General features: G+C 50.4%; 1 protein-coding gene across 3 annotated transcripts in view; it reads right to left on the bottom strand.

Annotated features, from left to right (window-relative positions):
- The window catches only part of SMG6 (SMG6 nonsense mediated mRNA decay factor), a 250,270-nt gene that overhangs the window by 20,548 nt on the left and 209,775 nt on the right, over positions 1-19,947 (bottom strand). For all 3 annotated transcript variants that reach the window (XM_010388492.2, XM_030922768.1, XM_010388493.2), the window contains 2 exons: positions 6,021-6,197; positions 1,383-1,529 (listed from right to left, as the gene is read on the bottom strand). In XM_010388492.2, coding sequence (XP_010386794.1) covers positions 1,383-1,529; positions 6,021-6,197 — 324 coding nt within the window. The remainder of the gene's footprint in view (positions 1-1,382; positions 1,530-6,020; positions 6,198-19,947) is intronic.

Below are 19,947 nucleotides of genomic sequence, written 5' to 3'. Positions count from 1 at the left end.
AGCCGAGATTGCACCCCTGGACTCCAACCCGGGTGGACAGATGGATCTCGACTGGCATTCATTCATTCCTCTTCCCTGGCCAGGGTGATGAGACAAACAACAGACAAAGGTGGCCCTTTATGGAGCACATACTAAGTGCCACGCACTATGCTAAGTGTGTTACATACACTATCCCATGTAGGCCTCACAGTGACTCTGGGAGATAGGTGCTACTAGCACTTTTTTTCTTTTTTTGTGATGGAGTCTCGCTCTGTCGTCCAGGTTGGAGTTCAGTGGCGTGATCTCGGCTCACTGCAACCTCTGCCTCCCGGGTTCAAGCAATTCTCCTGCCTCAGCCTCCTGAGTAGCTGGGATTACAGGTGCCCGCCACCACACCCAGCTAATTTTTGTATTTTTAGTAGAGACGGGGTTTCACCGTGTTATCCAGGATGGTCTCAATCTCCTGACCTTATGATCCGCCTGCCTCGGCCTCCCAAAGTGCTGGGATTCCAGAGTGAGCCACTGCGCCTGGTGAGCACTTTCATTTTACAGACGAGGGAACAGGCTCTGAGAAGCTGAATAGTTTGCCCCGTGTTACCAAGCTACTCAGGCGGCAGGGCCTAGACTGTCACCAGGTCTGCCTGATCACATGCATCAAACCCTGTGCCAAAGGAGAGGGTTGGAAGTGGGCGTCCTTAAAAAGGCTGAGTGGGTGGCTTGACGCTTCCCTGTGCACATGGTTCGCCTTTAAACGGGGAGCAGGACTGCATCTTTCCTGTCTGCCCCGAGCCCTAGAGGATGGGAAGTGGGCTTATGGCACAAGGGAACAGACCTAGGAAGGTCAGGAGGAAACACTTGCTGGGGGTGAAGACGCAGGCCCGTGAGAGGGCTGATAGAGGCCAAAGTCCCTCTGTGGAGACTAAGGCGTTTCTCTCTGTGAGGGTGTAGGGACTATCTTGTCCACAGGGGTCTTCCATTTCAGTGGGAATCCAGGTAAGCAGACTGCGGCCATGACATCCTCTCCCTGAGAATAGGTGTTCTGAACTGAGAATCCACAGCCTCTCCAGGAATATCTGGATAAGGCTCAGGGAGACTCTAAAACCCTCAAATTGTGTGAAAGATCATGTACGTGTGGTGTGCATTTGTAGATTCCAACTGGGGAAGCAGCTTTTCTCAGATGCTCTCAGAAGACCCTACCCCTGCCTTGGAGCCCAGGACAAGGGAGACTCTAGGCACCAAACTTGCTACCAGAATTTACTGGTAGAGTAAAAAACGGGTAGAGCTAGAGAGAACACTGCAACTCTTCCTTAGTGTCCTGCTCAGCTCTGCTCTCTGCCCACATCCTCTCATGCACTGGACAGCAACCCCCATCGTGGGAACCACACTCCCCAGGCCGACTTCACCTGGATCTTTTCCTGGCGACGCTGCTGCTCAGCTATCTTCCTGGCCAGAGCCAGCTTCTTGGCCCGAAGTTCCCTGATGTCATCCTCGCCCCCACTGCCTTCAGCCTCTGAGTCTTCCTCCAAGTCTTCGATCACCACATCCTCCTCCTTTGGGTGGTGGAGCCGACCAGGAGAAAGAGGAGACAGTTAGCTGAACCCATGGCACTTACTGAACCCGACATTGCCCTTGCGGTCCCTCACCCATGCAGACTGGGCCCATCCCTTGCAAAGGGTCCCCTGGTGTGTGCTTCCCTCTACTCAGGCAAAGGGAGGTAGACAGAAGCTGTCACTCTTCCCCCGGAGCTGCTCTCTCTTATACTCTGGGCCTCTTCCCTCAGAGAGTTACACCATAAGTCACTCGCAATCACACATGTACACCTGCGTGCTTGTACTCACACTGTGTTCTCCCTCATACACAGAGAGTTACACCATAAGTCACTCGCAATCACACGTGTACACCTGCGTGCTTGTACTCACACTCTGTGTTCTCCCTCGTACACACTCAGAGAGTTACACCATAAGTCACTCGCAATCACACATGTACACCTGCGTGCTTGTACTCACACTCTGTGTTCTCCCTCGTACACAGAGAGTTACACCATAAGTCACTCGCAATCACACGTGTACACCTGCGTGTTTGTACTCACACTCTGTGTTCTCCCTCGTACACAGAGAGTTACACCATAAGTCACTCGCAATCACACGTGTACACCTGCGTGTTTGTACTCACACTCTGTGTTCTCCCTCGTACACAGAGAGTTACACCATAAGTCACTCGCAATCACACGTGTACACCTGCGTGTTTGTACTCACACTCTGTGTTCTCCCTCGTACACAGAGAGTTACACCATAAGTCACTCGCAATCACACATGTACACCTGCGTGCTTATACTCACACTCTATGTTCTCCCTCGTACACACTCAGAGAGTTACACCGTAAGTCACTCGCAATCACACATGTATACCTGCGTGCTTGTACTCACACTCTGTGTTCTCCCTCGTACACAGAGAGTTACACCATAAGTCACTCGCAATCACACGTGTACACCTGCGTGCTTGTACTCACACTGTGTTCTCCCTCGTACACACTCAGAGAGTTACACCGTAAGTCACTCGCAATCACACATGTATACCTGCGTGCTTGTACTCACACTCTGTGTTCTCCCTCGTACACACTCACAAAGTCAAGCTTTAGGCCTATTTTTATTCTGAAGTCACCAATGATTCAAGAGGGAAACAACAGAGAAAGTTAAACCACCCAATTTAAATCTAATTCATGTTAATGATCTGATAGGAATCAACTCTAGCCAACAGCTGGGAATCAGGCGTGGAAGTTCCCTTGCCCCAGACAGCACCAGGGACAGATGCTGCAGCTCAGCAGACCTTGCCCTGGTTTCTTTTTAAGACTCCAGCCTGGTGGTGTGAGGATTGCTGGACCCCTTTACAGCAACTCACACAACATGATCTTGCTCAGCTGCCCTTCAGGGCCTGGGCAGGGTAGGAGGTGGCTGGCTGGCTTAAGGAGCCTCCTGCCAGGCTGGTGGTGCATTCCCCAGGGATGGCACCTCCCTACTTGCAGCCTCAGCTCTTAGCAGCCATCACTCCCTGGATGGTCCCAGGCTCCATTCCTTGCTTTCTTACTTTTGGCCTTGGTCAACAGAGAACATGCAGCTGCCCAAGATAGCTTCCCTTGAGGGACAGGGTTAGCATGGGTACACGGGGAATAATTTAGTAGAAGGTTCCTGTTTCTAACTGGATTATAATAATGACAATGATGACAACAGGTATCACTTACTCAGTGCTTATTATTGGCCAGGTACTGGGCTAAGCATTTTTCATGTGTTAACTCAGTTAATCCTCACAACAGCCTGTGAGATAAGATAGGTGCTATCACCATCCCTATCTTATAAATGAACAAAGTGAGGTTTAGAAGTCAACACCTTGCTCAGGGTCACACAGCAAGTAAAGGCAGAGCAGGGATTCAAGTCCAAGTGAATCTGACTCCAAAGTTTATGCTCTTACCAGTAATACTGAGCCAAGCCATCCTGAATCTAGACCATAAGCTCAGATCCAGCCCTTAGTGGCTCAGCTTTGTTAGACCTGCTGTAGGCCATCCTAGACCTGTTGAGTACAGGCTGTTCTCTCCTCTAACTGTCCAGCTTGACTGAAAGGGATTACTTAGGTGGGTGGCTGGGTAGATGACAGAGGTATATACTTCGTCTTGGGAGCAGAATCTAGGGGTGTTTTGGTAACACCCTGAAGCAACTAAACTGTGTTCTATTCACAAAGAACAATGTCTGAAGAAACATCTTTCCCTACCTCTCCCAATCTGCTGAAGAGATTCAGTTTCGCAGTTTAGGGAGAGATGAGATCTGAGTATGAGGCCAGAACTGTCACTATCCTAAGAGATGTCAGGGGTCTGGGATGTTGTCCACAGTCACCATTCATCTGACACAGGCATGCTATAGTGCCACAGGGCTCACATCCAGAGAGGCCCAGACCATGGAAAGGAGGAAAACTCTGCACATTCACTTCCTTGTTCATGGAGTTAACCCAGACTGTATTGAGTGGGACAGAATGCCTGCCTAGCCCACGGGGAAACACTGTCTCTGCCTGCTCTGACTAGGGATATACAAGGTTATCACGGGGCTTGAAGTGAGCTTGACGGAGGTCAAAAGAGGGTCAGAGAGGCTTGTCTGAGGTTCGCTCAGCTCTCACAGTAAACGAGGAAGTGCAAGGTTATGAAATTACACAGACCAGGGTAAGCAGAGTTTCCCAGAGGCCACTAACATGAAGGAACCCAGGAGACTCGTGGGAAAAGGAAGAAGTGGGCAGCCTGGCGTGGGTCACAACCTTTGTCTGGTCAATAAGCCTTAGAACGAGAAAAAAAAAAAAGTGTGGCACTACCAAGATCTGGGACCAGAGAAGTGATCTGTTCCTTGTGAGGGCAGAGGCCTTCTCTGGCTTTGATGCTGTGGCCCTCTCTGGGCCCCACTTGCCTCACTGTATTTGCGACTGCAGGCTCCACTGGCCAGAGAGCATCTTGGGGCAAGCCTGGGAGCTAACCTGGCTCTGCCCTCAGCCTTAAAGTGCGGGTGAAATAGCTGATGGAGGCACTGCCCCACCTGTGCTTCCCCACACAGTGCCCAGGGCTTGGGTGGCACTTGCTCTGCCCTGCCTGAAGCCTGGACACCCTGTCAGCTTTAGCAAGCCTGCTGTCCCCTCCCATGCTAACAGCTCATTCTTTCCCATTATTCCCTGCCCAGGTTTCATCTGGAGAGTCTGGAATCCCAGGCTCAGCTTTATCCCTGGAACCACCTCTGTCCTGGAAGCCGAGTTCTATGTCACCAGGGGTGGGGTGGGGCTCTCCAGTTATTCTAATGAAGCCCGTCCAAGACTCTGCTGCTCTCGAGTCTCTGATCCAAAGGTGGCTGCTCTATCACTGTTTCAGATCACAAACGACAGCTTCCAGCTGACATCTGGCTTCCTTGGCCTGTTGCTGATTTCATCCCTGTACCCCGCCCTGCTCTACCGGGCGCTTGAGACTGCTGCGGGCCAAATGACTGTGTTGGCCTATGGGTGACCTGGCCCCTGGCTAGAATCACTTCCGTCCCTTCCCTTAGTCCCATGTTCCTTCCCACCTAAGTCTCCTGTCTTTAACACTATGTGGTAAAAAGAAGAGTCAACCTTCAGGCAAAAGTGAGGTGTGTGTGAACACACACCCAGACAGAATTACCCACACCCAGACACACAGCAGGGCAGCTGGCAGTGATACTAAATGCATACATGCTCCAACAACATCACACTCACATCCACTCAGAACCCACAGACAGCAGGGAAGCTGGCAGCAGTGTTTACTCAAACTGACACACAAACCCACATCAACAATCACCCCCAGAAAGACACATACATGCAATAGCAATATATAGGGCAGGGCAACTGCCAGTGGAGTTTTGCAGGGGCGGGTACACAGGCTCATGCATGTGTGCGCGCGCGCGCGCGCACACACACACACACACACACACACACACACACACACACACACGAGTCTGGAGTGAAGCAAGGGCTACAGGAACAACCAAGGGCAAACAAACAAGAGGAGAATTCCTTAATCACATCAGGATGTGCAGGAGGGAGGGAGGGAACAAGGGAGGGAGGGGAGGCCGGGGGAGGGGTGATTTTCCACACAGGGCCAGCAATGTCAGCTCTTCCTGTACGTGTGCTGCAGGCTGGAGTTCAGGCCTGTGCTGCACTGGGCTCCACACATCTATAAACTTGATCCTGACCCCTCCTCTCTCTCCCTTTCCTAAGCCTCGAGAGCTGCACATTATTCAACTCCTTCCTTCTTTCTTTTCCTCCCTTCTCCTCCATGCAGCATTAAAAGAAGCATCTGGAACTCGTAGTGGAGTGGGATGGAGGCACCGGGGTGGACTGGCAGGAAGGGGCACCAGGAGAGCACACTCTCAAGAAGGTGGCTGGTCATATTAACACAGACACTGCTCTCTGTGCTCATAAATAAGCAGGAGTAGAAGCTGAAGCCACGGGTAGAATGGGGATGGGGCCTTCCCTCTGCCACAGCGGGCTCTTCCTGCATAGTACCTCATCTTCCAGTCGTGTTCCCTCTTGGCTTCCCATTTCCTTTCCCATGGTGTCTGGGACGGGTGCCACTGACACATACTTTCCACCCTTGAATGCCAGCAGAGGCTCTTCTTGTCCACAAAGGGCTTCCAGAAAATACTTCAGCACTGTGACCCTTTTGCAGTCAGCTGCAATAACCTACAGGGTGAGAGGGAGAGAAGAAAAACAGCATTTTCTGAAAGGGAAGATGGAGACAAGATGTTGCTTGCTGGCTGAGGGGCACAGGGGAAGTGTGTCAAAGCTACCAGGCAAGGGGGTCAGAATGAATGACAGGGTGTGGAGGGCACCAGGGCATGTCAGGTGGTAAGTGAGGGCCCAGGGCAGGTTGAGGACCAAGACTGTCTGAGGGAAGGAAGGTCCCACCGTCTCTCCTTAGGTTATCTCTGGGGCAGCAGACAACCCCAGGGACCAGTGACAGGTGCCTTACATTTATTTGACTAAAGTCCTGATACAAAACAGAATACATGACATTCTTCCAAGTCTGGTCTAGAATCAGCAGAGGGAAGAGTGGAGTACTTTCACAGCATAGAGCTTTCTGGGGCCCCTCGCTGCCACTCTCCACTCCTCTCCCAGCACCCCTGCTCCAGACTCCCAAAAGGAGAATTTTCAGCCCAAGTGCAAAATGAATGCTAAGGGCTTTCTTGGCTGTTTCATTTCAACCAGATCATTTTGGACTTCCCCTGACAGGTTCCTGCCCTATCTAAGAGCTCCTCATGCTCAAGAGACTGGAGTCAGGCAGGAAATTGTCAGGAGAGAGACAGGTGGGGATGTTTCACCAAAGCTCTGCTCTTTCTGACGTTTAGGCCAAGCCGCTCCCGCGTGGTCATGTGAGCACACAAGTCAGTGCTGTCAGAGAAGCCTGGGCTGATTTAGCTGAGATGAAACTCAGTATCTTGAGCAACAGTCAAATCTGTAAGTGTCTCAGATGAAGGGTCCACCGTCCCCCAGTCTGGCCCCTTCTGGAGACACCACACATACACACCCTCTCCTCCACACCTGTCGGGCCCCCTCCCGGAGGCACCACACACGCACGCCCTCTCCTGCACACCCGTCTGCTTGGCTTGCACTCTCCTCCATGCTTGCCCCTCTGTGCCCTTCTCTTCATCTCTAGCCTCCAGCATCCTCTTCTCCCTATTGGCTGAGCGCTCAGCAAGGAAGAGGGGCCCTGCTGGACCTGGAGCTTGAAAGCTGAAGGCCATTCCACATGGGAAACACACATCAGTGGCCAGATGTGCCACAGGGGACGGCCCCTTCGTCCTCATTGACTAGCCCTGGCCTCTCTTTTAATGCATCCTCATTTCTTAATGTGAAAGGAGCTTCACATTAAGAAGTCCCTCCTTTTTTTTTTTTTTTTTTTTTTTTTTTTGAGACGGAGTCTCGCTCTGTCGCCCAGGCTGGAGTGCGTTGGCCAGATCTCTGCTCACTGCAAGCTCCGCCTCCCGGGTTCACGCCATTCTCCTGCCTCAGCCTCCCGAGTAGCTGGGACTACAGGCGCCCGCCACCTCGCCCGGCTAGTTTTTTGTATTTTTTAGTAGAGACGGGGTTTCACCGTGTTAGTCAGGATGGTCTCGATCTCCTGACCTCGTGATCCGCCCCTTCTATCTGCAGCACACAGGGAGGTACTAATCTGGAGACAATTGATCATCATTTTACGGGTGCAGGTGTTCTCTCTCTCATGTGGACAGCAGCCCCTCTGGTGGCAAAGCTGCCTAAATCTCATCATTTTTGTACGTTACTGGCAAGAATTGTAAGGACAAGCTGTGCACACAGTTGACTCACAATACAGACAGACAGCACAGGGAAGCTCGGCTGGGTACCACAGACAGCAGATGAAGCAGGCATGACCCACGTTCTCTAAGACAGTGGAAATAAATGAGCACCGCTCGGCAGGCTGGCTGCCCAGGCAAGTGTGGCACACGCCAGTCAACTGTGGCACACGCCAGTCAACTGTGTGCTCCGTGCCTGCATCCTCTGCCACCTTCACCAAAAGCCAACCCCGCTTTCCTACCCAGTCTAGGGGTGTTCTCTGCTTTCTCTCACCATTGGCCCTGTTACCATTATAGGCTGGAATCTCCAGCTAAGTACTTTGACCACCTTCACCTGAGAGGCTGACGTAAAAGGTTCTCGGCCTCCCAGAAGGGCTTAGAAAAAGTTCAGCCCCTTGAGCTTGGGGTGCCTGGTCCTGGGCTGAACTTCTCCGTGAAGGAGAAGGAAAGCTTGTTTTGGCCCAGGGCAGGTAACCATGGTTCCATTGCGTGTATTCAAACATGTGATGAGGAAGGCTAGAAATACAGAAGCAGGGGCTAAAAGGCATTAAAGAACAGAGCCGAAATGAGTAATAGCCTGGCAGGCAGCACGCACAGTGGCTCCCTGCATCTCCAGCCTCTCACTTGCATAGGAAACTTCTGCATTTCCACAAGACTGCCAGTTTCCTCTCTGTGGTCTAATTTTAACCACCTTGTCGTTACAGTGTGTGTCAGCCACCTGACCCCACTAGGACCTCTGACCTTATGCCCCAGCTACTGCTTGCACTATGGAGAATTATGTAACGGGTACAGGACTTTCCTTTTTGGTGTGAGGCTGCTGCCACTGAATGGAGAGGAGAGGGGAGCTAAGGGGTGAGAAGAGGACAGAGGAAAAGCTTGCAATGGTCCTTGGCCTCACCTGGACGATGAGAGGTACAATGGCACCCCTGCTAAGTGCACAGAGGAAACCTGCCCAGATAGGAGTGTGCCACAGGTGCATGCACAGACAGGTGGGCAGGAGCGTCTGGAGCATGGGCTACATGGTACGCTGAGTGGCTAAGAAAGCGTGGTTCCCGGCCGAGAGGGAGAAAAGCCACATGTGTGGACGTGGGACTCCTGGAGATGGGGATTTCCAGGGCACAGCAGGACCCAGGGATGTGGACATCCTGAGGCCGCCTGCAGCACATCCTTACAGGGTCAGTGGGAATTGTCTATTCCATGGACACACAAGCAACGAGGAGTAGCCCTCTCCTGGTTTTCACTTCCACCCATTCAGAAGGAAGCTGGTTTCCTTGGGGATTGTGTCTGCCATAGCCATTAGTTCCTCCTCTAGGACAAGGACACTTCTGGCTGATATGCAAAAGGCTGTGATCCACTGGGGTCTCTGACCTCGTGTTAACAGGCCTGAAAAGGATTCTACTTGCTTGGAGAGAGCAAGGTTGTCTGTCTTGGAAAAGTGTCCTCTGTCCTTTGCAATCCAAGCAGCAGGGAGGATGGTCAAAGCTGTGTAAAGTGTACTGTGGGAGTGAGAAGTGCACAGTTTGAGCTCTTTAGGAGATGGAGAAACTGAGAGGCAGAGTGTCCAGGGCTTGCCCAGAGGCACAGAGAAACCTGTCTGTAGCTCACTGGCCTATCTGCAAAAGCATTCTGCTTTAACATGGGGGGAACAGGCCCACTGGGAAGAGGACCACAGCTCTCTTGATGCTGGAGTTCTGTAGGAGACTTACGGGAATATTCTCCTAGACAAAGCCTCCAGCACTTGAGTCAGGAAAAGAACAACACAGAACAGTTTAAATATGGTTAATAAGAGACTTCATAATGGAAGAAGCCTTTCAAATCACCGCCTAGGCCAATTCCAAGATGATCTTTGCTTGGTCTAGGAGGACTTCCTGGTAAGACAGGGGTTAAAGCTGGACTCCCTGCTTGGAGAGGAAGGACTCCAGATGAAGTCTGTGACATCATCCCACAGTAACTCTGCTCGTGAGCACATTTTTCCACTCTATATCAATGAAAAACAGAGAATGTAAGTGGCATGTGTATCGCAGCTCTGGGGGCAAACTCTGGATCCTCCAGAGGAGAAAGAGCTGGGTAGGAGAGGCTCCCTTCCTGGGCTACATTAGCACGTGGGGCTGGACTGGGGCTAGAGGCGACGAAAAGGGCTGCCAGACAGGGCACACCTCTGCGGCGTACCTTCTCAGTCACAGTCCTGGCCTTATCTGGAGGGAGATTCACCGTGTAGGCGACTGTCAAGAATTCCCAAGTTAATTGACAAAATATCAGATACAAATCATTTCAATCAGCTTGGGAAAGAAAACTGGGGCTTTAGGTCAGGGAAGAGCTGAGAGAAAGCCCCTTTCCCTTCCCCTGAAGACTGCCGGAGGCAGCTTACCACGGCAGCAGGAACTGAAACCTTTAGCTTCAGGGCTCCAGTTATCACTCTAATCAAGTCCACACGCAAAGAACCAAGCAGAAAGGAAAACTGAAAGTGAGATGTGGAGAGGCGATACAGGAGGCTGTCTTCTCCTAGGCTCAGTTCCTTAGAGAGAGAGAATGTAAGCATGGGGTAAGTAGGGGCTGGAGCTAAGGGGAGCGAGGAACAAAGGAGAAAACCTCTAGGTCAAGAGAGAAGACTGGGTTACTGTTCTGAGGTATTTAAGGTGGAAAGGTGGAGAAGTAAAGAAAAACGGCATTTCTTGGCTGGGCACAGTAGCTCACGAATGTAATCTCAGCACTCTGGGAGGCCAAAGTGGGCAGATCACCTGAGGTCAGGAGTTCAAGACCAGTGTGGCCAACATGGTGAAACCCCATCTCTACTAAAAATACAAAAATTAGCCAGGTGTGGTAGCATGCGCCTGTAGTCCCAGCTACTAGGGAGGGTGAGGCAGGAGAATCAGTTGAATCTGGGAGGTGGAGGTTGCAGTGAGCCGAAATTGTACCACTGCACTCCAGCCTGGGCAACAAAGCGAGGCTATGTCTCCAAAAAAAAAGAAAAAAAAAAAGACAGAAAAATGGTGTTCTCTGAAAACTGGTGACTCTTCACAGCTACTCAGTAGGGAACAAGCACAGTGTGGACAGAGACGCCTGGGGTGGGGTGAGCGGGCTGGGGAGAGAAAACAAGCTATATGCTCTTTATGGAAGGTAGGGAGGGTGAGACAGAGAATGGGAATTAAGCACCAGGTATCACATACTGATGTGCAAGGAGCTGCACGACTTAACGCCACAGGGAAGGGAGAAAACCTTCAAATCTAGCCGGGAATATGAGGAAGGCCTGGAGAGCCAGGACCCTGGATGCAAGCTCTAGGAAGTGAGGGACTCACTCTATCGTTACCTGGTCCCCGTCTTCTCCAAACAGCCCTCTTGGAAGACACAACCATGGTTACTAGTCATTCTGCAAAATTTCTTTTTCTGAATTTTTGGTTTGGAGAAATTGGAGTTTAAACTTGTACTATAAGCCAGTTCTTTTTTCTAGTCTTAACAGTCCAGCTTGCTACTGCTCCTCTGGTTAAATAGAACAATCACATGGGTTTCCCCTGACAAACTCAAGTTTACAGGTTGTTTTTCTTGTTTCTCTAAATGGAGCCAATTATTCTCACATTTGTTGAAACCTTCAATCAAACTTTATAGCTTGTTAATTTTACAGAATGTCCTTAGAGCAAATAAGATGCAGACAGGAACGTGAAGTCTTGCTGACATTATTAAGAAACCTTAAAATAGCCTACAAATCCAACACCAAGGCTGGTAAAATACAGGCTGCTTGGCTGGCTTCTGAGGTCAATTAGCAATGGGTTAATTATCATCTTTAATGAGCCAAACCTCTAGGATTGGCCACAAGAAATTTAACTCCGACTAATGTGTTTTCACAAACTGGGAACCTCTAGTTACGCACTACTCACCCTCAGAGGAAACTGAAGGGTGGGAAGCAGCCAAGGGTGGGCCAGCCTAGGAAGGGGTCTGCCAATGGAAGTTCAGACACGAGAAATAAAAAATACCACACAGGGAATCCTCGGGAGCTGGGAGGACAGAGGAAATGGTTTATTCACATTCCTAGGGGGAGGGGCCTCCTGGCAGGAAGCAGACTCCAGAAGGCAGGAGTGAAACTGGCCACAAGGATGCATAGTCACTCTGAAGACACTGGCAGTAGCTTAGGATGGGGAGACAGACATTCACAGCCTACTTGAGTCAGAAGAAGTTGGTATGAAATTGGGAAAGAGGCTCATGGGTCAGAGAGGAGTGAAAGAAAGAACCTGTGCAGGGGCTGAATGATAAGGGGGACAGCATGAGGAAAAAGCTCACGTCCTTGGACCAGATGCATCTCCTGACAGCCTTGGAGCATACTGTCCAAGGGATCAGTTCAAACAGGATTTCACTCTCTCCCTACCCCGCTACAGCTGGGCCTCTTTCTATGTGAAGCATTAAGTACAGGCTATTTTCTCGCTGTGTCGCCCAGGCTGGAGTGCAGTGGCGAGATCTTGGCTCACTGCAAGCTCCGCCTCCCACCTTCAAGCCATTCTCCTGCCTCAGCCTCCCGAGTAGCTGGGACTACAGGCGCCCGCCACCTCGCCCGGCTAGTTTTTTGTACTTTTTAGTAGAGACGGGGTTTCATGGTGTTACTCAGGATGGTCTTGATCTCCTGACCTTGTGATCCGCCCACCTCGGCCTCCCAAACTGCTAGGACTACAGGTGTGAGCCACTGCACCCGGCCCCCTTTTTTTCTTATTTTTTTGAGACAGAGTCTTGCTTGGTCACCCAGGCTGGAGTGCACTGGCATGATCTCGGCTCACTGCAACCTCTGCTTCCCAGGTTCAAGTGATTCTCCTGCCTCAGCCTTCCTAGTAGCTGGGATTACAGGTGCGTGCCACCATGCCCAGCTAATTTATGTATTTTCAGTAGAGACAGGGGTTTCACCATGTTGGCCAGGCTGATCTCGAACTCCTGACCTCAAGTGATCCACCACGCCCGGCCTTTCTCAGTCATTTCTAATCCCAGTGTCCAGATCCGACCCTCCCTAGTCCTATGGTTGGCCTGTGCTAGCTGAAGGGTCATTGGGTCACAAGATGAAATGCTAACATCATTGGTCCCCCCACAGCAACCACATCATTCCATGTGTCTGGTCCCAACAGCTGTGTTTTCTTCTTAGAGGCAACGAGGGCCATTATCAATCAGTCACCACTGCACAGATGCTTGCTGTTCCCACCTGTAACCACCATGTGTGTGCTGAAGTCTCTCAGAGAGGGGGAGGTGGGAACTGGCAAATGGTCAGATGGCAAGACCTGGTGCTGGTGGGGAGACTATCCCAAGACAGGGTTATTGAAGATCCCAAAAGGTACAGGTATTTGGCTACTAGGAAGGAGATGATGTTCAAACTGAAGGGAGAACCAGGGGAACAGGGGAGCTGTGAAGCATACACAGGAAGTAATGAGGTAAATAAAGTAGAAAAAACGGGGCCATTCTGGCAAGAGGCAAGACAAGGCAATACAGGAGGTTGGAAAAGAGCCTGGGCTTCACAGTTACACAGACCTCAGTTCAAGTACTAACTGCCACTTCCTGGCTGTTTATCCTTAGACAAGTTACTTAACTTCTCTGAGCCTTTGTTTGCTCAAGTTGTTTGTGAGGTTTAAAAGATAATACAGGCCAGGTGCAGTGGCTCATGCCTGTAATCCCAGCACTTGGGGAGGCCGAGGCAGCGGACCACCTGTGGTCAGGAGTCCGAGACCAGCCAGGCCAACATGGTGAAACCCCATCTCTACTAAAAATACAAAAATTAGCTGGGTTAGTAGCGGGCTCCTGTAATTCCAGCTACTCAGGAGGCTGAGGCAGGAGAACTGATTGAATCCAGGAAGCGGAGGTTACAGTGAGCTGAGATCGTGCTATTGCAATCCAGCGTGGGTGACAGAGCAAGACTCCGTTGCAGAAAAAAAAAAAAGGTAAGACAAGCCTGGGCAACACAGTGAGACTGTGTCTGTCAAAAACAAACAAAAAAGCTGGGCATGGTGGTGCACCACACCTACGGTCTGAGCTAACTAGGAGGCTGAGGTAGGAGGATCGCTTGAGCCAGGGAAGTCGGAGCTGCAGTGAGCCATGAGCACGCCACTGCACTCTAGCCAGGGTGACGAGTGACATCGTGACTCAAAAAGAAAAGAAAAGACAGAGAGAATACATATCAAATACTCAGCCAGATGCCTGGGCCCAGTAGGTGCTTGATAATTGAGCAGCTATCATTTTTTTTCCCTCTTTGCTCCACTCTCTTCAGAGGTGGGAGGGACACTGCCTAACACGGCTGAGCTGTTTGGAAGCCAGTCTGAGAGGCAAGGTGGGAAGCATGGGGCTGGCACATAGCCTAGGGCCAAGGGGAGAGGCCCTGGAATGCTTACCTGGCTGTTGGAACTACAAAAAAATTTCTTTTTAATTTGTCCAGGCTGGAGTTTGCAGCAGCCTCATCATGGCTTGCAGCAGGCTCAGCCTCTTGAGCTCAAGCGGGAACCTGGCTAATTTTTAAAAATTGTTTTGTAAAGATGAGGTCTTGCTATATTGCTGGTCTCAAACTCCCGTCCTCAAGTGATCCTCCCACCTTGGCCTCCCAAAGCACTGGGATTATAGGCACGAGCCACCACTCAGGGCCTGAAATATTTTCTTCAGAACTAAGGTGCTAGATCCAGGCTACTGGGCTGGCCATGCAGGGGAGGGAAGACCTTGCCTCTCTTCAGCAATCCCTCTCCCTATTCTTCAGAAAGACTCCGGACCTAATCAAGAGGTACGCATGCATTACTCCAGTAATCTAGAGAGGCTCCAAGGTCCCGGGCTTCGGAATACGTGTGCCACTAGTACATATATCAGGAATACAGTCACAATGGCCTTGTCCATCAGGTCCCTTCACCGTGCGGTATGGGCAGTGGCTCTGCCTTTTTTAATGGGATTGTTGAGGGTTTGAGGAGGCCCTGCAAACCCTGCAACTGTATCTTTCTTTCTTTTTTTCTGAGATGGAGTCTGGCTCTGTCGCCCCAGGCTGCAGTGCAGTGGCGAGATCTCGGCTTACTGCAACCTCCACCTCTTGGGTTCAAGAGATTCTTCCTAAGTAGCTGGGAGTACAGGCATGTGCCACCACGCCCGGCTAAGTTTTGTATTTTTAGTAGAGATGGGGTTTCACCATGTTGGCCAGGCTGGTCTCGAATTCCTGACCTCAAGTGATCCACCTGTCTCGGCCTCCCAAAGTGTTGGGATTACAGGCGTGAGCCACTTTGCTTGGCCAATAGTATCTTATTTTATGCTAAGATGGGATCTCGCTTTGTTGCCCAGGCTGCTCTTGGCTGCTCTGAACTCCTGGCCTCAAGGAATCCTACTGCCTTAGCCTCCCAAAGTGTTGGGATTACAGGCATAAACCACTGTGTCCAGCCTGGTATCTTCCTTAAATAAGACCCAGCTGGATCCTTGCCTCATGTCTCCCAATATTAAAGCAGTGATGAGAAGATCCCCAATATGGTATTTTCTACCCACCTGCATTTCCTGAGCTTAGATATTCCAAACAAAGCCAGATAGGAGTCTGGTCTTCCATGGGCAGAGTAAGCTTGCTCTTCTTGAACTGTTCCTTCATGGACAGAAACTATTCTTTTCTAGAGCTCTCGGCTCCGGCTGTACCAGAAAGGTACATTCTCAGCGGCAAGAGCGTCACAGAGAGCAAGCTATAGGCAGCAGTAGCTCGGGCTTCAGTCCAATTCCGCTTCCCCTGCAGAGTGCTCTGAGAGCAGCCACCCACATTGGCAGGGCTTAAGGACGGATATTGGCACTGCCAACACAAGCCTTTCAGGTCTGGCTGGCTTCAGCTGGTCTGAAACCTGGAACACAGGCGCTGGGGCCCTCACTTACTGAACCAGCAGGGGAGGCTGCAGGCTTAGCCCCTGGGGATGAAAGTCCTCCCGTCTGTCTCAGTCTGCAAATATCCACACAGTCTGTTTCTACACTGCCATTTAGCTCTGGGCCAGAAGCACTGAACTTCGGGCTCTAGTCACTCGGAACCACATTGTTTGCCTTCTAGACAGCCACGTCCAGGAGGCCTCCCCTTAGGTTTGTGTTTAGGCTCCTTTACCAAATTTGCTCCTAATTGTATTTATTCTATGTGTGGCACAAGAGTGGTCTCTCGGAGACATCTGTAGTCTTCAATGTACTTAGGCAACATGCAGTTCAGCAAAATGTAAGTGCCTACTGTGTGTGTGAGGCACTGTCCTCTAGACGCTGGGGACTCCTCACAGAACAAAGCAAAATCCCTGTTTCAGTTGGGGGGTTGGGTCACATTCATACCAGATACATCAAAAGACCCCCTGCATCAAGAGAGCACACGCCCCTGGCCGGGCGCGGTGGCTCAAGCCTGTCATCCCAGCACTTTGGGAGGCCGAGGCGGGCGGATCACGAGGTCAGGAGATCGAGACCATCCTGGCTAACACGGTGAAACCCCGTCTCTACTGAAAAATACAAAAAACTAGCTGGGCGAGGTGGCGGGCGCCTGTAGTCCCAGCTACTCGGGAGGCTGAGGCAGGAGAATGGCATGAACCCAGGAGGCGAAGCTTGCAGTGAGCCGAGATCCGGCCACTGCACTCCAGCCTGGGCGACAGAGCGAGACTCTGTCTCAAAAAAAAAAAAAAGAGAGCACACGCCCCTCCCTGGCTGCCATGACCTGCGGTACTCAGGAAGGCAGAATTCTCAGCCCAGGGGAGAAGAAAAGCTCCTTGCAGAGACCTAGTACACTGCACCTTCATTCCTTTCAGGCTGATGGGTCCTGAGGAAGTCAGGATGGAGAATTCCTTTGGGCTCAGCCTTGCTATAAAATGAAATCCCAATCTCTCTTAATGCTTCCCAAGCTCTTTGCAAACCCTCACCCACCCACCCCTCCCCCAAAAGATCACAACTGGCACTTCTGGCTATTATTCCCTAATCCTGAACTTCAGTCCCCAGGCAACCCCTTTTGCTATACCCTGCAGGCTGTCTGCTTCAGCTGGCACCTCTGAAAGTTCACATATTACTCCCCCAACCTGCAGTGATTTTACATTTAAGCAATCAATTCATTCCCTCATCATCATCATCATCTTTTTTTTTTTTTTTGGAGACAGAGTCTTGCTCTGTCACCCAGGTTGGAGCGCAGTGCCGTGATCTCAGCTCACTGCAAGCTCCGCCTCCCGGGTTCAGGCCATTCTCCTGCCTCAGCCTCCCAAGTAGCCAGGACTACAGGCGCCGCCACCATGCCCGGCTAATGTTTTTGTGGTTTTTTTTTTTAGTAGTGATGGGGTTTCACTGTGTTAGCCAGGATGGTCTCTATCTCCCGACCTCATGATCCGCCTGCCTCGGCCTCCCAAAGTGCTGGGATTACAGGCTTGAGCCACCGTTCCCGGCCCCCTCATCTTCTTTTAAGCTTGATAAGGTCTTTTCTTTTCTCTCTTTTTTCTGAAACAGAGTCTTACTCTATTAGCAATCAAGGCTCACTGCAGCCTCAAATAACTGGGCTGAAGCAATCCTCCTACCTCAGCCTCCAGAGTAGCTGGGACCACAGAGGCACACCACTTATGTCTGGCAAATATATATTTATTATTTATTGAGACAGAGTCTCGCTGTGTCGCCCAGGCTGGAGTGCAGTGGTGCAATCTCAGCTCACTGCAACCTTCATCTTGAACCTAGGTTCAAGTGATTCTCGTGCCTCGGCCTCCTAGGTAGCTGGGATTCACAGGTGCACGCCATCATGCCCGGCTAATTTTCGTATTTTTAATAGAGATGGGGTTTCACCATGTTGGCCAGGATGGCCTCAAACTCCTGACCTCAGGTGCTCCACCTGCCTTGGCCTCCCAAAGTGCTGGGATTACAGGCGTGAGCCACTGCACCTGGCTAATGGCTAATTTTTATTTTTTTTTTGGTTGAGACAAGGTCTGACTATGTCCCCTAGGCTGATCTCACTCATAGCTTTAAGTGATCCTCCTGCATCGGCCTCCCAAAGTACTGGAGTTGTAGGTGTGAGCCGCCCAGCCCAGCCTAAAAGTCCTTCAAGACGCCAGTTAGGCTTTGTCCAATCTGCCAGCCTACCTTCCACAAATACTTCGTAACTCCCTACTATGGGACAGAGACTGCTAGATATCCTGGGCACACAAGACAAGACAAGACAAGACAAGACAAGACAAGACAAGACAGACAGATGCAGTCCTTGACTTCACATGACTTTCAGTCCAGCAAAGGGCTCCACAGGAACCTCGCGCTAACCTCTCCCAAGGACGCAGGTACCCCTTCAGCAAATGTGGACTAGGCCCACACTTCACTCATCTTCTCTGACTCCATTAGCAGCTCTCAACATCTGCACTACTTGTATGTCACAAAGTGAATTCTTTTGCCCTTTGGTGGGAAGAGACCTTAATAATCATTCAGAGCCACAAGAGAACCTCCTCTAAATACCCCTCAGTGATCCAGCTCTTTCTTGACTACTTCTGGTAGAGAGGACTCAAGGCCCTGGAGTAGTTTTTAAAATCAATCATTACTTAACTGGTGTGCAGTGGCACAATCACGGCTCACTGCAGCCTCGACTTCCTGGGCTTAGGTGATCCTCCCATCTTAGCCTCCCAGGTAGCTGGGACTACAGGTGTGAGCCACCACACCTGCTAGAGTTTCACCATGTTGGCATGGCTGGTCTCAAACTCTTGGCCTTAAGCAATCTGCCTGCCTCTGCCTCCCAAAGTGCTGGGATTATAGGCAAGAGTCACCACATCTAGCTAGTAATTTTGATTATCTACACTAATGGACTTTTTTTCTGACCATTCTGTATGAGGTGTGTTACTGTGTTGAATCTGTAAGGGGACATATTTCCTACTAGAAGGCCATTCTATTTTTGGACTTTACTAATTGGTAGAAATGTTTACAACTTTTAAACCCAGATCTGCCTCCCAATGCTTCTAATTTGGTTCTCTGGGGCCATGTAAAACAAAACAAAACAAAACAAAAACCCCCCAAAAACTCTAATCCTGCTTTTATCTGGCTGGCCTCAAATTATGTGAGGTCTGCTGTGTTATACACCTTCTCTAGGCTAAACAGTCCCACTTCCTTCAACTGTGCCTCACTCTGTCTCCTAAACATCCTGCTTATTCCTTCACTAAGACTTTCACTAAGACGAATGTGTCTCCTCCATTGAGTGCCCACGTGACCTAATAGCAGAGCAGAGAGTGGCCCATCCCCTCTCATCTCTGTTGGGGATACTCCATTTTAATAACAGACTTAACAGCATTACTTTCATTGTCCCCACCTTGCACTACTGATAAACTGTGAGCTGCTTTTTTCCTTTTCTTGTGGGGGACAGGGTCTTGCTCTGTCGCTCAGGCTGGGGTGCAGTGGCGAGATTGTGGTTCCCTGAAACCTTGACTTCTCAGACTCATGGGATCCTTCCACCTCAACTTCCTGAGCTGGGACTACAAGCATGTGCCACCACACCTGGCTAAATATTTTGTAGAGATGGGGTTTCGCCATGTTGCCCCACTTGGTCTTGAACTCCTAAGTTTAAGGAATCCTCTTGCCTCAGCCTCCCAAAGTGTTGAGATTACAGGCGTGAGCCACTGTGCCCAGCCAATTGTGAGCTTCTCATCAACAAATCCCCAAATTGTTTTCACTTACGTTGCTAAATCCTATCTCCCTTTATGGATTACAAGCCCTCCACCAACTATTCCCTTTCACGTCTTTTCCTTCACCACGGTCTTCTCCCCATGCCTGAAGAAATCTGATTATTTACCGTTGTGCTGCATGCTACACGCTACGTGTGGCTGACTTTTTGGACCAGGGTAGGATTTTACATTTATTCTTATTTGATTTCATCTTGTCATTTACTTCTCCCATTGCAACCTATTAAGTTCTCTTTGGATCCTAAATTTTTCATCTGAGAATGCATTCCCTTCTCAGGTTTATGTTACATACTTTTTTTTTTTTTTTTTTTTTTTTTTTGAGACAGAGTCTCAGTCTTGTTGCTCAGGCTGGAGTGCAATGGCGTGATCTCGGCTCACTGAAACCTCCACCTCCCGGATTCGAGTGATTCTCCTGCCTCAGCCTCCCGAGTAGCTGGGGTTACAGGCACCTGCCACCATGTCCAGCTAATTTTTGTATTTTTAGTAGAGACGGGGCTTTCCCATGTTGGT

The sequence above is a fragment of the Rhinopithecus roxellana genome, chromosome 19 (genome assembly GCF_007565055.1).
Source record: "Rhinopithecus roxellana isolate Shanxi Qingling chromosome 19, ASM756505v1, whole genome shotgun sequence".
In the NCBI taxonomy this organism is placed as follows: Eukaryota; Metazoa; Chordata; class Mammalia; order Primates; family Cercopithecidae; genus Rhinopithecus; species Rhinopithecus roxellana.
The sequence above is the reverse complement of the archived record's forward strand: the minus strand, read 5'-3'. Positions and strand labels throughout refer to the sequence as shown.